Genomic DNA, 13,049 nt, shown 5'->3' with positions numbered 1-13,049 from the left:
CCTCAAACATGCACTGACATGCCTGCTGTGACAGAGGTACCCGGTACCCATTTCCACCGGTACTCGGAGTATGATAAACCACAGGGTCCCCCACATAGCGGGAACGCTCAATTGCTCCTTCAGCCGCAACAGCGGGCCCGGAGCTGGGGCAGGAGTCGTCAGTTCTTGTTTCTGCGTCAGGCGGGTTGCCGCCAGCTGCCGCAGCCTCCTGGTCTCCAGCATCCAACACTTCATCCCCATCTGCAGTAGCATGGAACAGTAGAGTAGGTGAGCTTATGTTGAGGTGCCCCATCAGTGACGGCAAGGGCGATGCATAGGCCGAGACTAGGCCGGGCCCCTCAGCCGCAGCGGCCGGTCCTGGGAGGACATAGGGACGTGGGTCACCAGTCGGTTCTGCTACATCTATTCCCCTTTCGCCCATCGGGACAGTTGTAATCAGCTCCTCCACCTCGTTGGTCCACTGCTCCAGCATCCGAAAGATCTGATCCTGCTGGCGTTGGTGGAATTGTATCACCCGGGCCTTCATCCAAGCCACAGTCCCGGGCTCAGGGTCTGGCACAGTCTCTACTGGGACTTCAGGCACCACGCTGTTAAGGGGCCGTGGTTCTAGCGGTTCCCCTTGGTGCATTTCAGGGCCGTCCTGGACGTCTGCAGCCGGCTGGTCCGCCGGAGCGGCCGGGCAGGGTATCGCTACCGGTTGGGCAGGTAGCGGGCCTAATGGCGGGGCGGCAGCCGCTATTACGGATAGCGGGGAGAGAGGCAGGGTGAGCGGAAGCCGGCCGGGCCCCTCAGCCGCAGCGGCCGATCCTTCAGGAATACAGGGGCGTGGGTCGCTTACCCGCTCCTCCAAATCCTCTTCTGCCTCGCGTCTCCACATAGCAACCACTACGTCCGCCATGTCGGTCTCCCACTCCTCCAGGAGGAGTTGCATCTGGGCCTGCAGACGGTTACTCAGCGGGACGGTCCGGTCCCTCAACCACGTCGCCGTGCCGGGCGCGGGGGCTTCCTCGTTGCGGGTTAGATCTTGCATCTTGGCAATCGTGCCTTCCAGGAACCCAGTCAGTTTGCAGAGTCCTGGCGTCTCTGCTTGTATAGCCGCAGCTACATGCGGCCGGCCGCCATCGCGTCCCCCTTAGCTCTTTCCGGCCCCTCCTCTCTCGGGGCGGGGTTTTGGCCTTCGCGCCTCTACTGCTCGAGAAGACGCTCGAGCGGGAACTTTTCGCGCCAAAGATGGCGGCTTCTGAAATTTTTCTGCCGGATACCTCCGGCGGTAACAAGGCCAACCTCTACCAGACGGCAGAGCGGTAAGATCCTGTTCGTGACGCCAAGTTGTCGCGGGCGGGGAGGAGGGTGTCAGCACACCGCGCTCACCCCTTCTGCTCGGGTCCGGCAGCTGCTCCTGGTGGCTCGAGCCGTAGGCCGGATCCCGGGGTTTCTCGAGCGACACTCCTCGCCCGTGAGTGAAAGGGGGTTGTTTGTTGGGTGTGGGGATTGTTATAGTTCGTGACGCCACCCACGGTTGTGGTGATTGCACCACCGCTGCTCGGTGTGGGGGTCCCGGGGATGGTGATGCGGAGCAGCCGGGTGTTGTGTTGCCCCTCCGTGGGTAGGGGTTGGTGATCCCGGGGCCCAGTGAAGAGATGTGAAGTGTAGGGCCTGGAGGGCGCAGGGACGCGGGGGGGGGCAGCGCTGTGCCTTGCGGCACTGTGGTACTCACTCAGCCTGAGGCTTGGACACAGTTTGTACGGTAAACCAAACGGCTGGTAGGACGGTCCCACAGACGGCTGCACCTGCACTCCCGGTAGGTGACGGTGAGGTCCCTCTTCCTTGCACCTGTGTTGACTGATGGTAGCGGTGGATTCCCTCCGGTTACCCGCTCCCCGACTGCAATCTGGGCCGGAGGAGCTCTACACTTTGCCCGCAGGCGCTGGCCCTGGGGAAACTGGTGCCCTGGCGGTGGCGGTGTCTCCCCTGTAATGGTCGGGCTGTTGCCGTCAATCGGGACTTGGTTGCTGGGGGATCTACGTCCCCTTCACTGACGGATTCGGCAAATTTGGTGACTCCTAGCCTTGCCGGGGTCCGAGAGGCCCCTGCCCTGGTGCTGACTGTCCTTCGGAACACTGCTCCAGACCACCGGGCACACAGCCAACGGGGTCCTTCCAGGAACTTCCAAACGGTCCCCCTCCGGACAGTCACCGCCGTCGCTGACCTTGCTGTTCTAGCCCTACACACAGCTGGGCTCTCAGGCTTTCCTTTCCTCTTGCCACCTCACTTGCTTTCCTCCTTTTCTACTCCTCTTTCACTTCGTTGTTTACACTTGCCCTCCCTGGGCTTAACTCACTCCTTCCACTTCCTCCTCCCTGAGCTTTCTGCCTGGTAACTTCCTGCCTCCAGAGTTGTGAGCTCCTTGGTGGGCGGAGCCAACCGCCTGGCTCACCCCCTGGTGTGCATCAACAGACTCTTGGAGGAAGGCAACAAGGATTTCTGGTTAGCAGATGTGCCTACCTGGAGTGTGGGGTGTGGTGGTGTTGTGTCCTGTGTCCCCTGGCTTGCCCAGGGCGACACACTGAGTCTCCACTGCTGCTCCCAGTGTCTCTTATTATCTGTAGTGCTGGTCTCCACTGCTGCTCCCAGTGTCTCTTATTATCTGTAGTGCTGAGTCTCCACTGCTGCTCCCAGCGTCTCTTATTATCTGTAGTGCTGAGTCTCCACTGCTGCTCCCAGCGTCTCTTATTATCTGTAATGCTGAGTCTCCACTGCTGCTCCCAGTGTCTCTTATTATCTGTAGTGCTGGTCTCCACTGCTGCTCCCAGTGTCTCTTATTATCTGTAGTGCTGAGTCTCCACTGCTGCTCCCAGCGTCTCTTATTATCTGTAGTGCTGAGTCTCCACTGCTGCTCCCAGCGTCTCTTATTATCTGTAATGCTGAGTCTCCACTGCTGCTCCCAGTGTCTCTTATTATCTGTAGTGCTGAGTCTCCACTGCTGCTCCCAGTGTCTCTTATTATCTGTAGCGCTGAGTCTCCACTGCTGCTCCCAGTGTCTCTTATTATCTGTAGTGCTGAGTCTCCACTGCTGCTCCCAGTGTCTCTTATCATCTGTAATGCTGAGTCTCCACTGCTGCTCCCAGTGTCTCTTATTATCTGTAGCGCTGAGTCTCCACTGCTGCTTCCAGTGTCTCTTATTATCTGTAGTGCTGAGTCTCCACTGCTGCTTCCAGTGTCTCTTATTATCTGTAATGCTGAGTCTCCACTGCTGCTCCCAGTGTCTCTTATTATCTGTAGTGCTGAGTCTCCACTGCTGCTCCCAGTGTCTCTTATTATCTGTAGCGCTGAGTCTCCACTGCTGCTCCCAGTGTCTCTTATTATCTGTAATGCTGAGTCTCCACTGCTGCTCCCAGTGTCTCTTATTATCTGTAGTGCTGAGTCTCCACTGCTGCTCCCAGTGTCTCTTATTATCTGTAGTGCTGAGTCTCCACTGCTGCTCTCAGTGTCTCTTATTATCTGTAGTGCTGAGTCTCCACTGCTGCTCCCAGTGTCTCTTATTATCTGTAGTGCTGAGTCTCCACTGCTGCTCCCAGTGTCTCTTATTATCTGTAGCGCTGAGTCTCCACTGCTGCTCCCAGTGTCTCTTATTATCTGTAGCGCTGAGTCTCCACTGCTGATCCCAGTGTCTCTTATTATCTGTAGTGCTGAGTCTCCACTGCTGCTCCCAGTGTCTCTTATTATCTGTAGTGCTGAGTCTCCACTGCTGCTCCCAGTGTCTCTTATTATCTGTAATGCTGAGACTCCACTGCTGCTCCCAGTGTCTCTTATTATCTGTAGTGCTGAGTCTCCACTGCTGCTCCCAGTGTCTCTTATTATCTGTAATGCTGAGTCTCCACTGCTGCTCCCAGTGTCTCTTATTATCTGTAGTGCTGAGTCTCCACTGCTGCTCTCAGTGTCTCTTATTATCTGTAGTGCTGAGTCTCCACTGCTGCTCCCAGTGTCTCTTATTATCTGTAGTGCTGAGTCTCCACTGCTGCTCCCAGTGTCTCTTATTATCTGTAGCGCTGAGTCTCCACTGCTGCTCCCAGTGTCTCTTATTATCTGTAGCGCTGAGTCTCCACTGCTGCTCCCAGTGTCTCTCATTATCTGTAATGCTGAGTCTCCACTGCTGCTCCCAGTGTCTCTTATTATCTGTAGTGCTGAGTCTCCACTGCTGCTCCCAGTGTCTCTTATTATCTGTAATGCTGAGTCTCCACTGCTGCTCCCAGTGTCTCTTATTATCTGTAATGCTGAGTCTCCACTGCTGCTCCCAGTGTCTCTTATTATCTGTAATGCTGAGTCTCCACTGCTGCTCCCAGTGTCTCTTATTATCTGTAATGCTGAGTCTCCACTGCTGCTCCCAGTGTCTCTTATTATCTGTAATGCTGAGTCTTCACTGCTGCTCCCAGTGTCTCTTATTATCTGTAGTGCTGAGTCTCCTCTGCTGCTCCCAGCGTCTCTTATTAGCTGTAATGCTGAGTCTCCACTGCTGCTCCCAGTGTCTCTTATCATCTGTAATGCTGAGTCTCCACTGCTGCTCCCAGTGTCTCTTATTATCTGTAGTGCTGAGTCTCCACTGCTGCTCCCAGTGTCTCTTATTATCTGTAATGCTGAGTCTCCACTGCTGCTCCCAGTGTCTCTTATTATCTGTAATGCTGAGTCTCCACTGCTGCTCCCAGTGTCTCTTATTATCTGTAATGCTGAGTCTCCACTGCTGCTCCCAGTGTCTCTTATTATCTGTAATGCTGAGTCTCCACTGCTGCTCCCAGTGTCTCTTATTATCTGTAGTGCTGAGTCTCCTCTGCTGCTCCCAGCGTCTCTTATTAGCTGTAATGCTGAGTCTCCACTGCTGCTCCCAGTGTCTCTTATCATCTGTAATGCTGAGTCTCCACTGCTGCCCCCAGTGTCTCTTATTATCTGTAGTGCTGAGTCTCCACTGCTGCTCCCAGCGTCTCTTATTATCTGTAATGCTGAGTCTCCACTGCTGCTCCCAGTATCTCTTATTATCTGTAGTGCTGAGTCTCCACTGCTGCTCCCAGTGTCTCTTATCATCTGTAATGCTGAGTCTCCACTGCTGCTCCCAGTGTCTCTTATTATCTGTAGTGCGGAGTCTCCACTGCTGCTCCCAGTGTCTCTTATTATCTGTAGTGCTGAGTCTCCACTGCTGCTCCCAGTGTCTCTTATTATCTGTAGTGCTGAGTCTCCACTGCTGCTCCCAGTGTCTCTTATTATCTGTAGTTTTGAGTCTCCACTGCTGATCCCAGTGTCTCTTATTATCTGTAGTGCTGAGTCTCCACTGCTGCTCCCAGTCTCTTATTATCTGTAGTGCTGAGTCTCCACTGCTGCTCCCAGTGTCTCTTATTATCTGTAGTGCTGAGTCTCCACTGCTGCTCCCAGTGTCTCTCATTATCTGTAATGCTGAGTCTCCACTGCTGCTCCCAGTATCTCTTATTATCTGTAGTGCTGAGTCTCCACTGCTGCTCCCAGTGTCTCTTATTATCTGTAATGCTGAGTCTCTACTGCTGCTCCCAGTGTCTCTTATTATCTGTAGTTTTGAGTCTCCACTGCTGCTCCCAGTGTTTTTTTATTATCTGTAATGCTCAGTCTCCACTGCTGCTCCCAGTGTCTCTTATCATCTGTAATGCTGAGTCTCCACTGCTGCTCCCAGTGTCTCTTATCATCTGTAGTGCTGAGTCTCCACTGCTGCTCCCAGTGTCTCTTATTATCTGTAATGCTGAGTCTCCACTGCTGCTCCCAGCGTCTCTTATTATCTGTAGCAGTGATGTGACATCAGTAGCACTGCATCCAATAACTGATCTCAGTGGCCCTGCACAAATTGACAGCACTAGTTTCTCAAAGCTGCTGAGCTTGCTGATTTGCTGCAGTGCTGTCTACGTGACATCAGCAGTTCAGTCAATAACAGACACTTAAGGCTGCTTTACACGTTGCAATTTCGCATACGATATCATATGCGATTTGCAACGCCTCCATCGTATGTGTGGCACGTTCAATTTGTTGAACGTGCCGCACAAACGATTAACCCCCGTCACAGATACTTACCCGTCCATACGACCTCGCTGTGGGCGGCGAACGTCCACTTTCTGGAGTGGGCGGGACGTTCGGCGTCACAGCGACGTCACGCGGCAGCCGGCCAATAGAAGCGGAGGGGCGGAGATGAGCGGGACGAAAACATCCCGCCCCCCTCCTTCCTTCCGCATTGTCGGCTGGAGCCGCGGGAGGCAGGTAAGATCTGTTCAATGTTCCCGGGGTGTCACACACTGCGATGTGTGCTGCCTCGGGAACATTGAACAACCAGACGGGCAATTCGTCAGGATTCAACGACGTGTATGCGATGAACGTTTTAACGTTCAATCGCAATCGCACATACCTGTCACACACTACAATGTACCTTACGATGCCAGGTGTGCGTCACTTACGACGTGACCCCGCCGACACATCGTAAGATATATTGTAGCGTGTGAAGCGGGCTTTAGACCAACAGTGGAGACTAAGCGCTTAACCGCTTCACGACCTTGGACGTATATATACATCTTAGTTCGTGTCCCCCTGGTAACCCCGGGCTCTGGTGGTGAACCCGCGGTAATCCACGCACATGTCTGCTGATCCAATCTCACAGCGCAATTTAAATGGCAGTGGCAAAGATTGTGCCATTCCCTGCTTCTATCGGCGGCCCCGTGATGTGATCATGAGGTGCCATGGTGTTGCCATGGTAGCGTGGTGTCAGCAAATGACCCCTGACTTTACCATGATGTATTACCTGTGAGAGCCAACAGCGCAGACACTCTCAGGAATGCTGCATGTCTGCTGATTAGACCGATGCTGTTCTGATCAGCAGAAATGCACAAGTGATCAGACTGTGTAGTGATAAAGTCCCATAGGGGGACTAGGAAAATCAATAAAAAATGTAAAAAAAAGTTTTAACAAATATGAAAAAATTTAAAAAAACTAAAAGTTCAAATCACCCCCTTTTTCCCCAATGAAAATTAAAAATAAAAATATACACATATTTGGTATCACCGCATTCAGAAATGCCAGATCTATGAAATAAAAAACAATTAGGGTGCGACCGCACTTTGCTTTTTTGCTGCTTTTTCAACTGCAGCGTTTAGGCTATGTGTCCACGTTGCTTTTCCCTACTTGTAGTTCTAAATGCACGTTTTGTCCTTAATTGAATTAGCCAAAGTTGCCTTTTGCAGAACTTTAGCGCTGAAAACGCATGCGTATTTGCTGCGTATTTGATGCGTTTTTAGCGCTTTTTGAATGCTTTTTCAAATGCTTTTTGACACATGCGTTTTGAACATCAAGACACTGATCAATAAAGTTACTACAGTCAAACCAAATGAAAAAAGAGAAAAAAAAGGGGCACATAAATATTTGTATGAAAAAAAAGAAATTAGCAAGATTTAATAGAATTATAGCGGTTAATTAATAAAAAACGGAAATATAGCAATAAAATGATAATTTTCTTTAAATAAATTGTCGGACTATGTGTGTGTGTAAAGGGACATATGAAATCATTATTTTGATGTGCAAAAAGCATGCGTTTTAGTAGTCCAAAACGCATGTTTTCTGCACCTAAAAAGCAGGTAAAACGCTGGAATTTTGATGTTTCTTGGTTACTCCCTGTTTCTCATTGACTTCTATGTTATCTAAACGCACCTCAAATGGCAAAAACAATTGATATGCTGTTTTTTTAAATGCATGGTTTTTGCCACAAAATATGCAAATTAAATGCAGCGTTTTCAAATGCATGGTGGGCACACGAAAACCCTATTTCCCATAGACTTTGCTGGGAAATCAAAACGCAGCCATTTGGGCACTAAAAAGGTGCAGTTGAAAACGCTACAGAAAAGCATGAAAAAACGCACCGTGGGCACATAGCCTTAATACCAAAATGGTTGTGTTCTGCTTTTCAAGCAAAGTCTATGGGATTTTGGTTTTCTAGACCGCACTATGCAGTTCAAACTGCAGCCTTTTTGTTGCAGAACTTTGGTCAAAAACTCAGCTTTGCAGGGCAAAACCCAAATGGCAAAAACAATTGACATGTCAATTACTATAATTAATAGTATATTAATATATGGGGTTGATGCCAGATGTGTAATGTCACCTGGCATCAAGCCCTGGGATTAATGATGTCACGCGTCTATCAGATACCCGACATCACCAACACAGTCAGTAAGAAATAAAAAATAGACAACAAAAAAGTTTTATTGAAAAAACAGTCCCCAAAACATTCCCTCTTTCACCAATTTATTGAAAAGAACAATCAATTCCATGTCCGACGTAATCCAATAAGGGGGTCCCAAGGTGAACAGAATGTTCCCCATTGGCTGGGAGAGCAATGCAGTGACCTGAGCTAACATCAATAGGTCAGCCCAGGTCACTGCAGGGGATGATGAGCGCTGACTTCAGGAGGTTAGATGAGATCATTACCTGCAGTGATGATCTCCTGCACTGCTGACATCAGCGCTGTCACTGATTTCTATGCCCGCCGCGTTCTCAGCAGTATCGCGAGAGCCCGTGACGTCACCGCTAGTGACAGTCTTGGGCCGCCCGCGAGACGGGCATAGATGGCAGTGACAGCGCTGACATCAGGAGGCAGGAGATCGTCACAGCAGGTAATGATCTCATCTAACCTCCTGACAGCAGCGCTCGCCATCCCCGCGGCTGCCAGCACTGCAGCATGACAAGCTGCTGACACTGTGGGCAGACACTGACACTGCAGTGCGGGCAGCCGTGGGGCTGGAGCGGGACACAGACTGCACGGGCACCCGCCGGAGGTCACACGGAAGTGTTTCTGTGCGGCGTCCAGGGAGTGTGACGTGTGTGTTTACTCTGCTCCGCTTCCTCTTCTGTCCTAATGACATCACTTCCTGCAAAACTGCAAGCAGTGATGAGCATTACCGCAGGTAAATCGCAGCTATACCGAGGGTATACTGCACATCATTTGCTACCTGCGGTATACCCCCGGTATTTCGCAATTACATTACAGTGAATGGAGTGAAATACCGCAGGTACCTGCGGAAAAGAAGTGACATGCACATTTTCTCAAGAAATTTTCTCAAGAAATTCTGCTCAAAGAATTTTCTTGAGAAAAAAACGCAGTGTGCGCAGAGCTATTTTTTTTTTCCCCATAGGTTTTGCTGGGAACTGTCTGCAGAAAGATCACAAGCATTTCTCAAGAAATTTGCGCAGCGCGCAAACCGCGGGTAAAAATGCAGTGTGCGCACAGGGCCTAATATAGCAAGATTGATGGAAAAATAAAAAGTTATGGCTCTTGGAAGAAGGGTAGATAAAAATAATATGCAGAATCTATTACATTCAGTACAGCTCACAGATTTGATATTAATCCACATATGTATTTGCTTACAGATTATAGAAGATTGGAAGTATGTTGCCATGGTTGTGGACAGACTCTTTCTATGGATTTTCATCATTGTTTGCGTTGTAGGAACAGTTGGACTTTTCATGCAGCCACTTCTACATAACCAGGCACCAACCGGCAGCCACTAGAGGGCGGAACACTTCAATAATGACAATGCTTCCTAATTTATATCCTTGCTGGAGTCCAAAGGATAACATGATTTTTTTTATGAGTACATTAATGGAAATCATAAGCTCATTTCTCATATAACTCACTTTGGAATGTCAGACTTACTTTGCGTTTATATCCAATAAAGATTTTTTTTTTTACATGAATAGTATATATTTTTAAATAATTAATCATTTCTTTCTTCTGTATTCTTTTGTCAGAAATTTCAAGTGGTAAGAGTCTGCCAGATATAGATGAGCCTTTTTTCAGGACATGCGCTATATAGTTGACTTTCCGTTTAAAGGGACAATGTCTTCAGGCTTAGACTTGGTTTAATTTAAACAAAGATGATTTTATAAAGCTGATATATAGCTGGCTTATAACAAATTATATAAGATATTGACAAATTATCAATTGTAAAAGATGTATTGATTATTTTTGTCACTTTCGATACCCTAAATATGTTTTTTTTTTTTTGTTTTTGTTTTTAAATCTGCCCTATGCTTCCAGAAATATGGATCTTTTTAATTATTGTACCCAATCTGCTAATTTTTATGGTCTTTACCAAGGGGGCGTAGCTCACAGTGTAATAATGTAGAGCACCTTAAAGACATGCCCTTGGTGAATCCTGTAAGCAGTGCCCTAGTGTAAAGGCCCTGTCACACACAGAGATAAATCTGTGGCAGATCTGTGGTTGCAGTGAAATTGTGGACACTCAGTGCCAGGTTTGTGGCTGTGTACAAGTGGAACAATGTGTCCATGATTTCACCGCAACCACAGATCTGCCAAAGATTTATCTCTGTGTGTGACGGGGCCTTATAGACTATAAAATTGGCATCTTGGGAACATGAAAAAAAACAACCCAAATCTCTGAAACGATATAGTGGATTTCAAAATAAGATAAACAGAATAAAACAACAAAGTACTCAGGTGGGAAACAGAAAAAGAATAAAAAGAAAACCGTCTATCTTTGATGGAGTGGCAGGTCAACCCCTTAATGACTAGCAATACGCATTAAAACGGAGGGAAGGAATAAGTGAATAACGCCCCCCACTGGCGAGAATCCAACCGTTTACAGCTGTATATGTCAGAAGATATCCATCAGCATCGGTCACGACCGGTTTTGTATTCAATTGGGGCAGAATAAAAGCATGAATACCGCTGTCAATCACAACAGCAGTATTTAAATGGTTAAAAGAAGGTGTAAAGACCCCTTTTACAGGATTTCCCATTCGTAATAGTGGGTGTTGATCATAGCAATGGTACCTTGAGGTCATGTAATGAGGGTGGCCTGTTAGATTCTGCTATGAGCATGGTCTAAAGGGTACTTTACACGCTGCGATATCGCTAGCGAGCGTACCCGCCCCCATCTGTTGTGTGTCACGGGCAAATCGGCGCCCGTGGCGCACAACATCGCTTACACCCATCACATGAACTTACCTTCCCTGCGATGTCTCTAGGGCCGGCGAACCGCCTCCTTTCTAAGGGGGCGGTATGTGCGGCGTCACAGCGATGTCACACGGCAGCCGTCCAATAGAAGTGGAGGGGCGGAGATGAGCGGGACGAACATCCCGCCCACCTCCTTCTTTCCTCATTGCGGGTGGCCGCAGGTACGAGGTTGTTGCTCATTCCTGAGGTGTCACACATAGCGACAAACAACCTCGCTAATGAATAGACAACGATTTTTGGTAAGTGAACGACATCTCACATACCAACGATTTTTGGCTCTTTTGCGATCGTTTAAGGTCGCTCATAGGTGTTACACGCTGCGACGTCGCTAACGAAGCCGGATGTGCGTCACAAACACCGTGACCCCGACGATATATCGTTAGCGATGTCACAGCGTGTAAATGGCCCTTAAGAGGCTCTGTCAGTGAACAACTGACAGTTCTACTGTACTGCTGTATAGGAATACAGCAGTGCATGAGACCGGTGATCAAAGCAAAAAATATTCTTTTTCCACAGTTAAACTAAGTTAAAAAAAGGAGATGAAATATATAAAAAAGTAAAAAAAAAAAGCACACACAAATCTTGAAAGTCGTTTCACCACTAAAAATGCACTGTTTGTGTTGAAACAAAAATATACAAAAAAGTACACATATGGTAATTGGTATTGCTGCATCTGGAACGATTTGATCTATAAAACGGTCACATTATTTTGTATGGTGAATGCTGACACAGAAAATGACATAAAAAGCAATCAAGAGGTCATAAGTAAAGACAAATGGTTTGAATGAAAACTGCAAACTGTCCCTAAAAAAAAAAAGCCCTAATATGGTTTATTTGGAAAAATGAAAAAACTTACAGCTCTCAGAATATGGTCATGCAAAAACAAATGAATTTTTGTCAAATATACGGTAGTTTTTAGTATGTAAAAATAGCAAAGCATAAAAAACAATATAAATCTGGTATTGCTGTAATTTTGCTGACCTAAAGAATAAATAATTCTTAGCACTTTTACAGCGTGGTAAGCCACACAAAAATAATAACAATAAAAACAATAAGTGATGTTTGTTCATGATGTTTCTAAAAAATCTGAACAAAAACGATCAAAAAGTGTTATATGCCCCTAAACAATAGCAAAAAAAATCTCCAACTTGGCGCACAAAGTGTTCATACAACTCTGTTTGCCTAAACATAAAAATGTTACCGCTCTCAGAATATGGCGATTAAAAAAGCATTTTTTACTGTGTGATAGCAGCAAAACATAAACCTGGTCCTATAACTTATACCACACGGTGTACTGCATAAAAATGAGAACTATGCTTGTACTGCTGTCTTAAGGGTGCTTTACACGAGACGATCTATCGTGCGATAGATTGTCGGGTTCACGTTTTTTGTGACGCACATCCGGCATCGCTTGCGACGTCGGGCTGTGTGACACCTCCGAGCGACGCAGTATCGCTCACAAATCATGAGTCGTGTACTCGTCGCATAATCTCGCTTAATTAAAATGGCGCCGGTTGCTCATCGTTCCCGGGGTAGCACACGCAGCTCCGTGTGACACCCCAGGAACGATGAACAGCAGCTTACCTCCGTCCCACGGCACCCGCCGGCTATGCGGAAGGAAGGAGGTGGGCGGGATGTTTACGTCCCGCTCATCACCGCCCCTCCACTTCTATTGGCCGGCCGCTGTGTGACGTCGCTGTGACGCTGAACGTCCCTCCCCCTTCAGGAAGAGGATGTTCGCCGCCCACAGCGACGTCGCACAGCAGGTAAGTGCGTGTGATGGGGGTTAACGACTTTGTGCGACACAGGCAGCGATTTGCCCGTGACGCACAAACGACGGGGGCGGGTATGATAGATCGTGAAATTGCACAATAGATTGTACCGTGTAAAGCAGGCTTAAGAGTTCATTCTACCTCCCAAAAATCTGTACATCTGAATATGTGCACATATATTCTGCATTCTCCGCCGAACTCTTGCGTTGTTTTTTTACCTTGTAAATCTCATAAATCACGCTTCTGACAAC

At 48.1% G+C, this 13,049-nt stretch overlaps 1 protein-coding gene across 2 annotated transcripts in view; it reads left to right on the top strand.

The window, feature by feature from the left end:
* LOC142303768 (neuronal acetylcholine receptor subunit beta-4-like) overlaps positions 1 to 9,744 on the top strand; it is a 151,549-nt gene extending 141,805 nt beyond the window's left edge. For both annotated transcript variants that reach the window (XM_075345468.1, XM_075345469.1), the window contains one exon: positions 9,418 to 9,744. In XM_075345468.1, the coding sequence (XP_075201583.1) occupies positions 9,418 to 9,558 (141 nt within the window). In that variant the 3' untranslated portion in view covers positions 9,559 to 9,744. The remainder of the gene's footprint in view (positions 1 to 9,417) is intronic.
* The last annotated feature ends 3,305 nt before the right edge of the window (positions 9,745 to 13,049 follow it).

This window comes from Anomaloglossus baeobatrachus, chromosome 4 (assembly GCF_048569485.1).
Source record: "Anomaloglossus baeobatrachus isolate aAnoBae1 chromosome 4, aAnoBae1.hap1, whole genome shotgun sequence".
NCBI lineage: Eukaryota > Metazoa > Chordata > Amphibia > Anura > Aromobatidae > Anomaloglossus > Anomaloglossus baeobatrachus.
The sequence above is the reverse complement of the archived record's forward strand: the minus strand, read 5'-3'. Positions and strand labels throughout refer to the sequence as shown.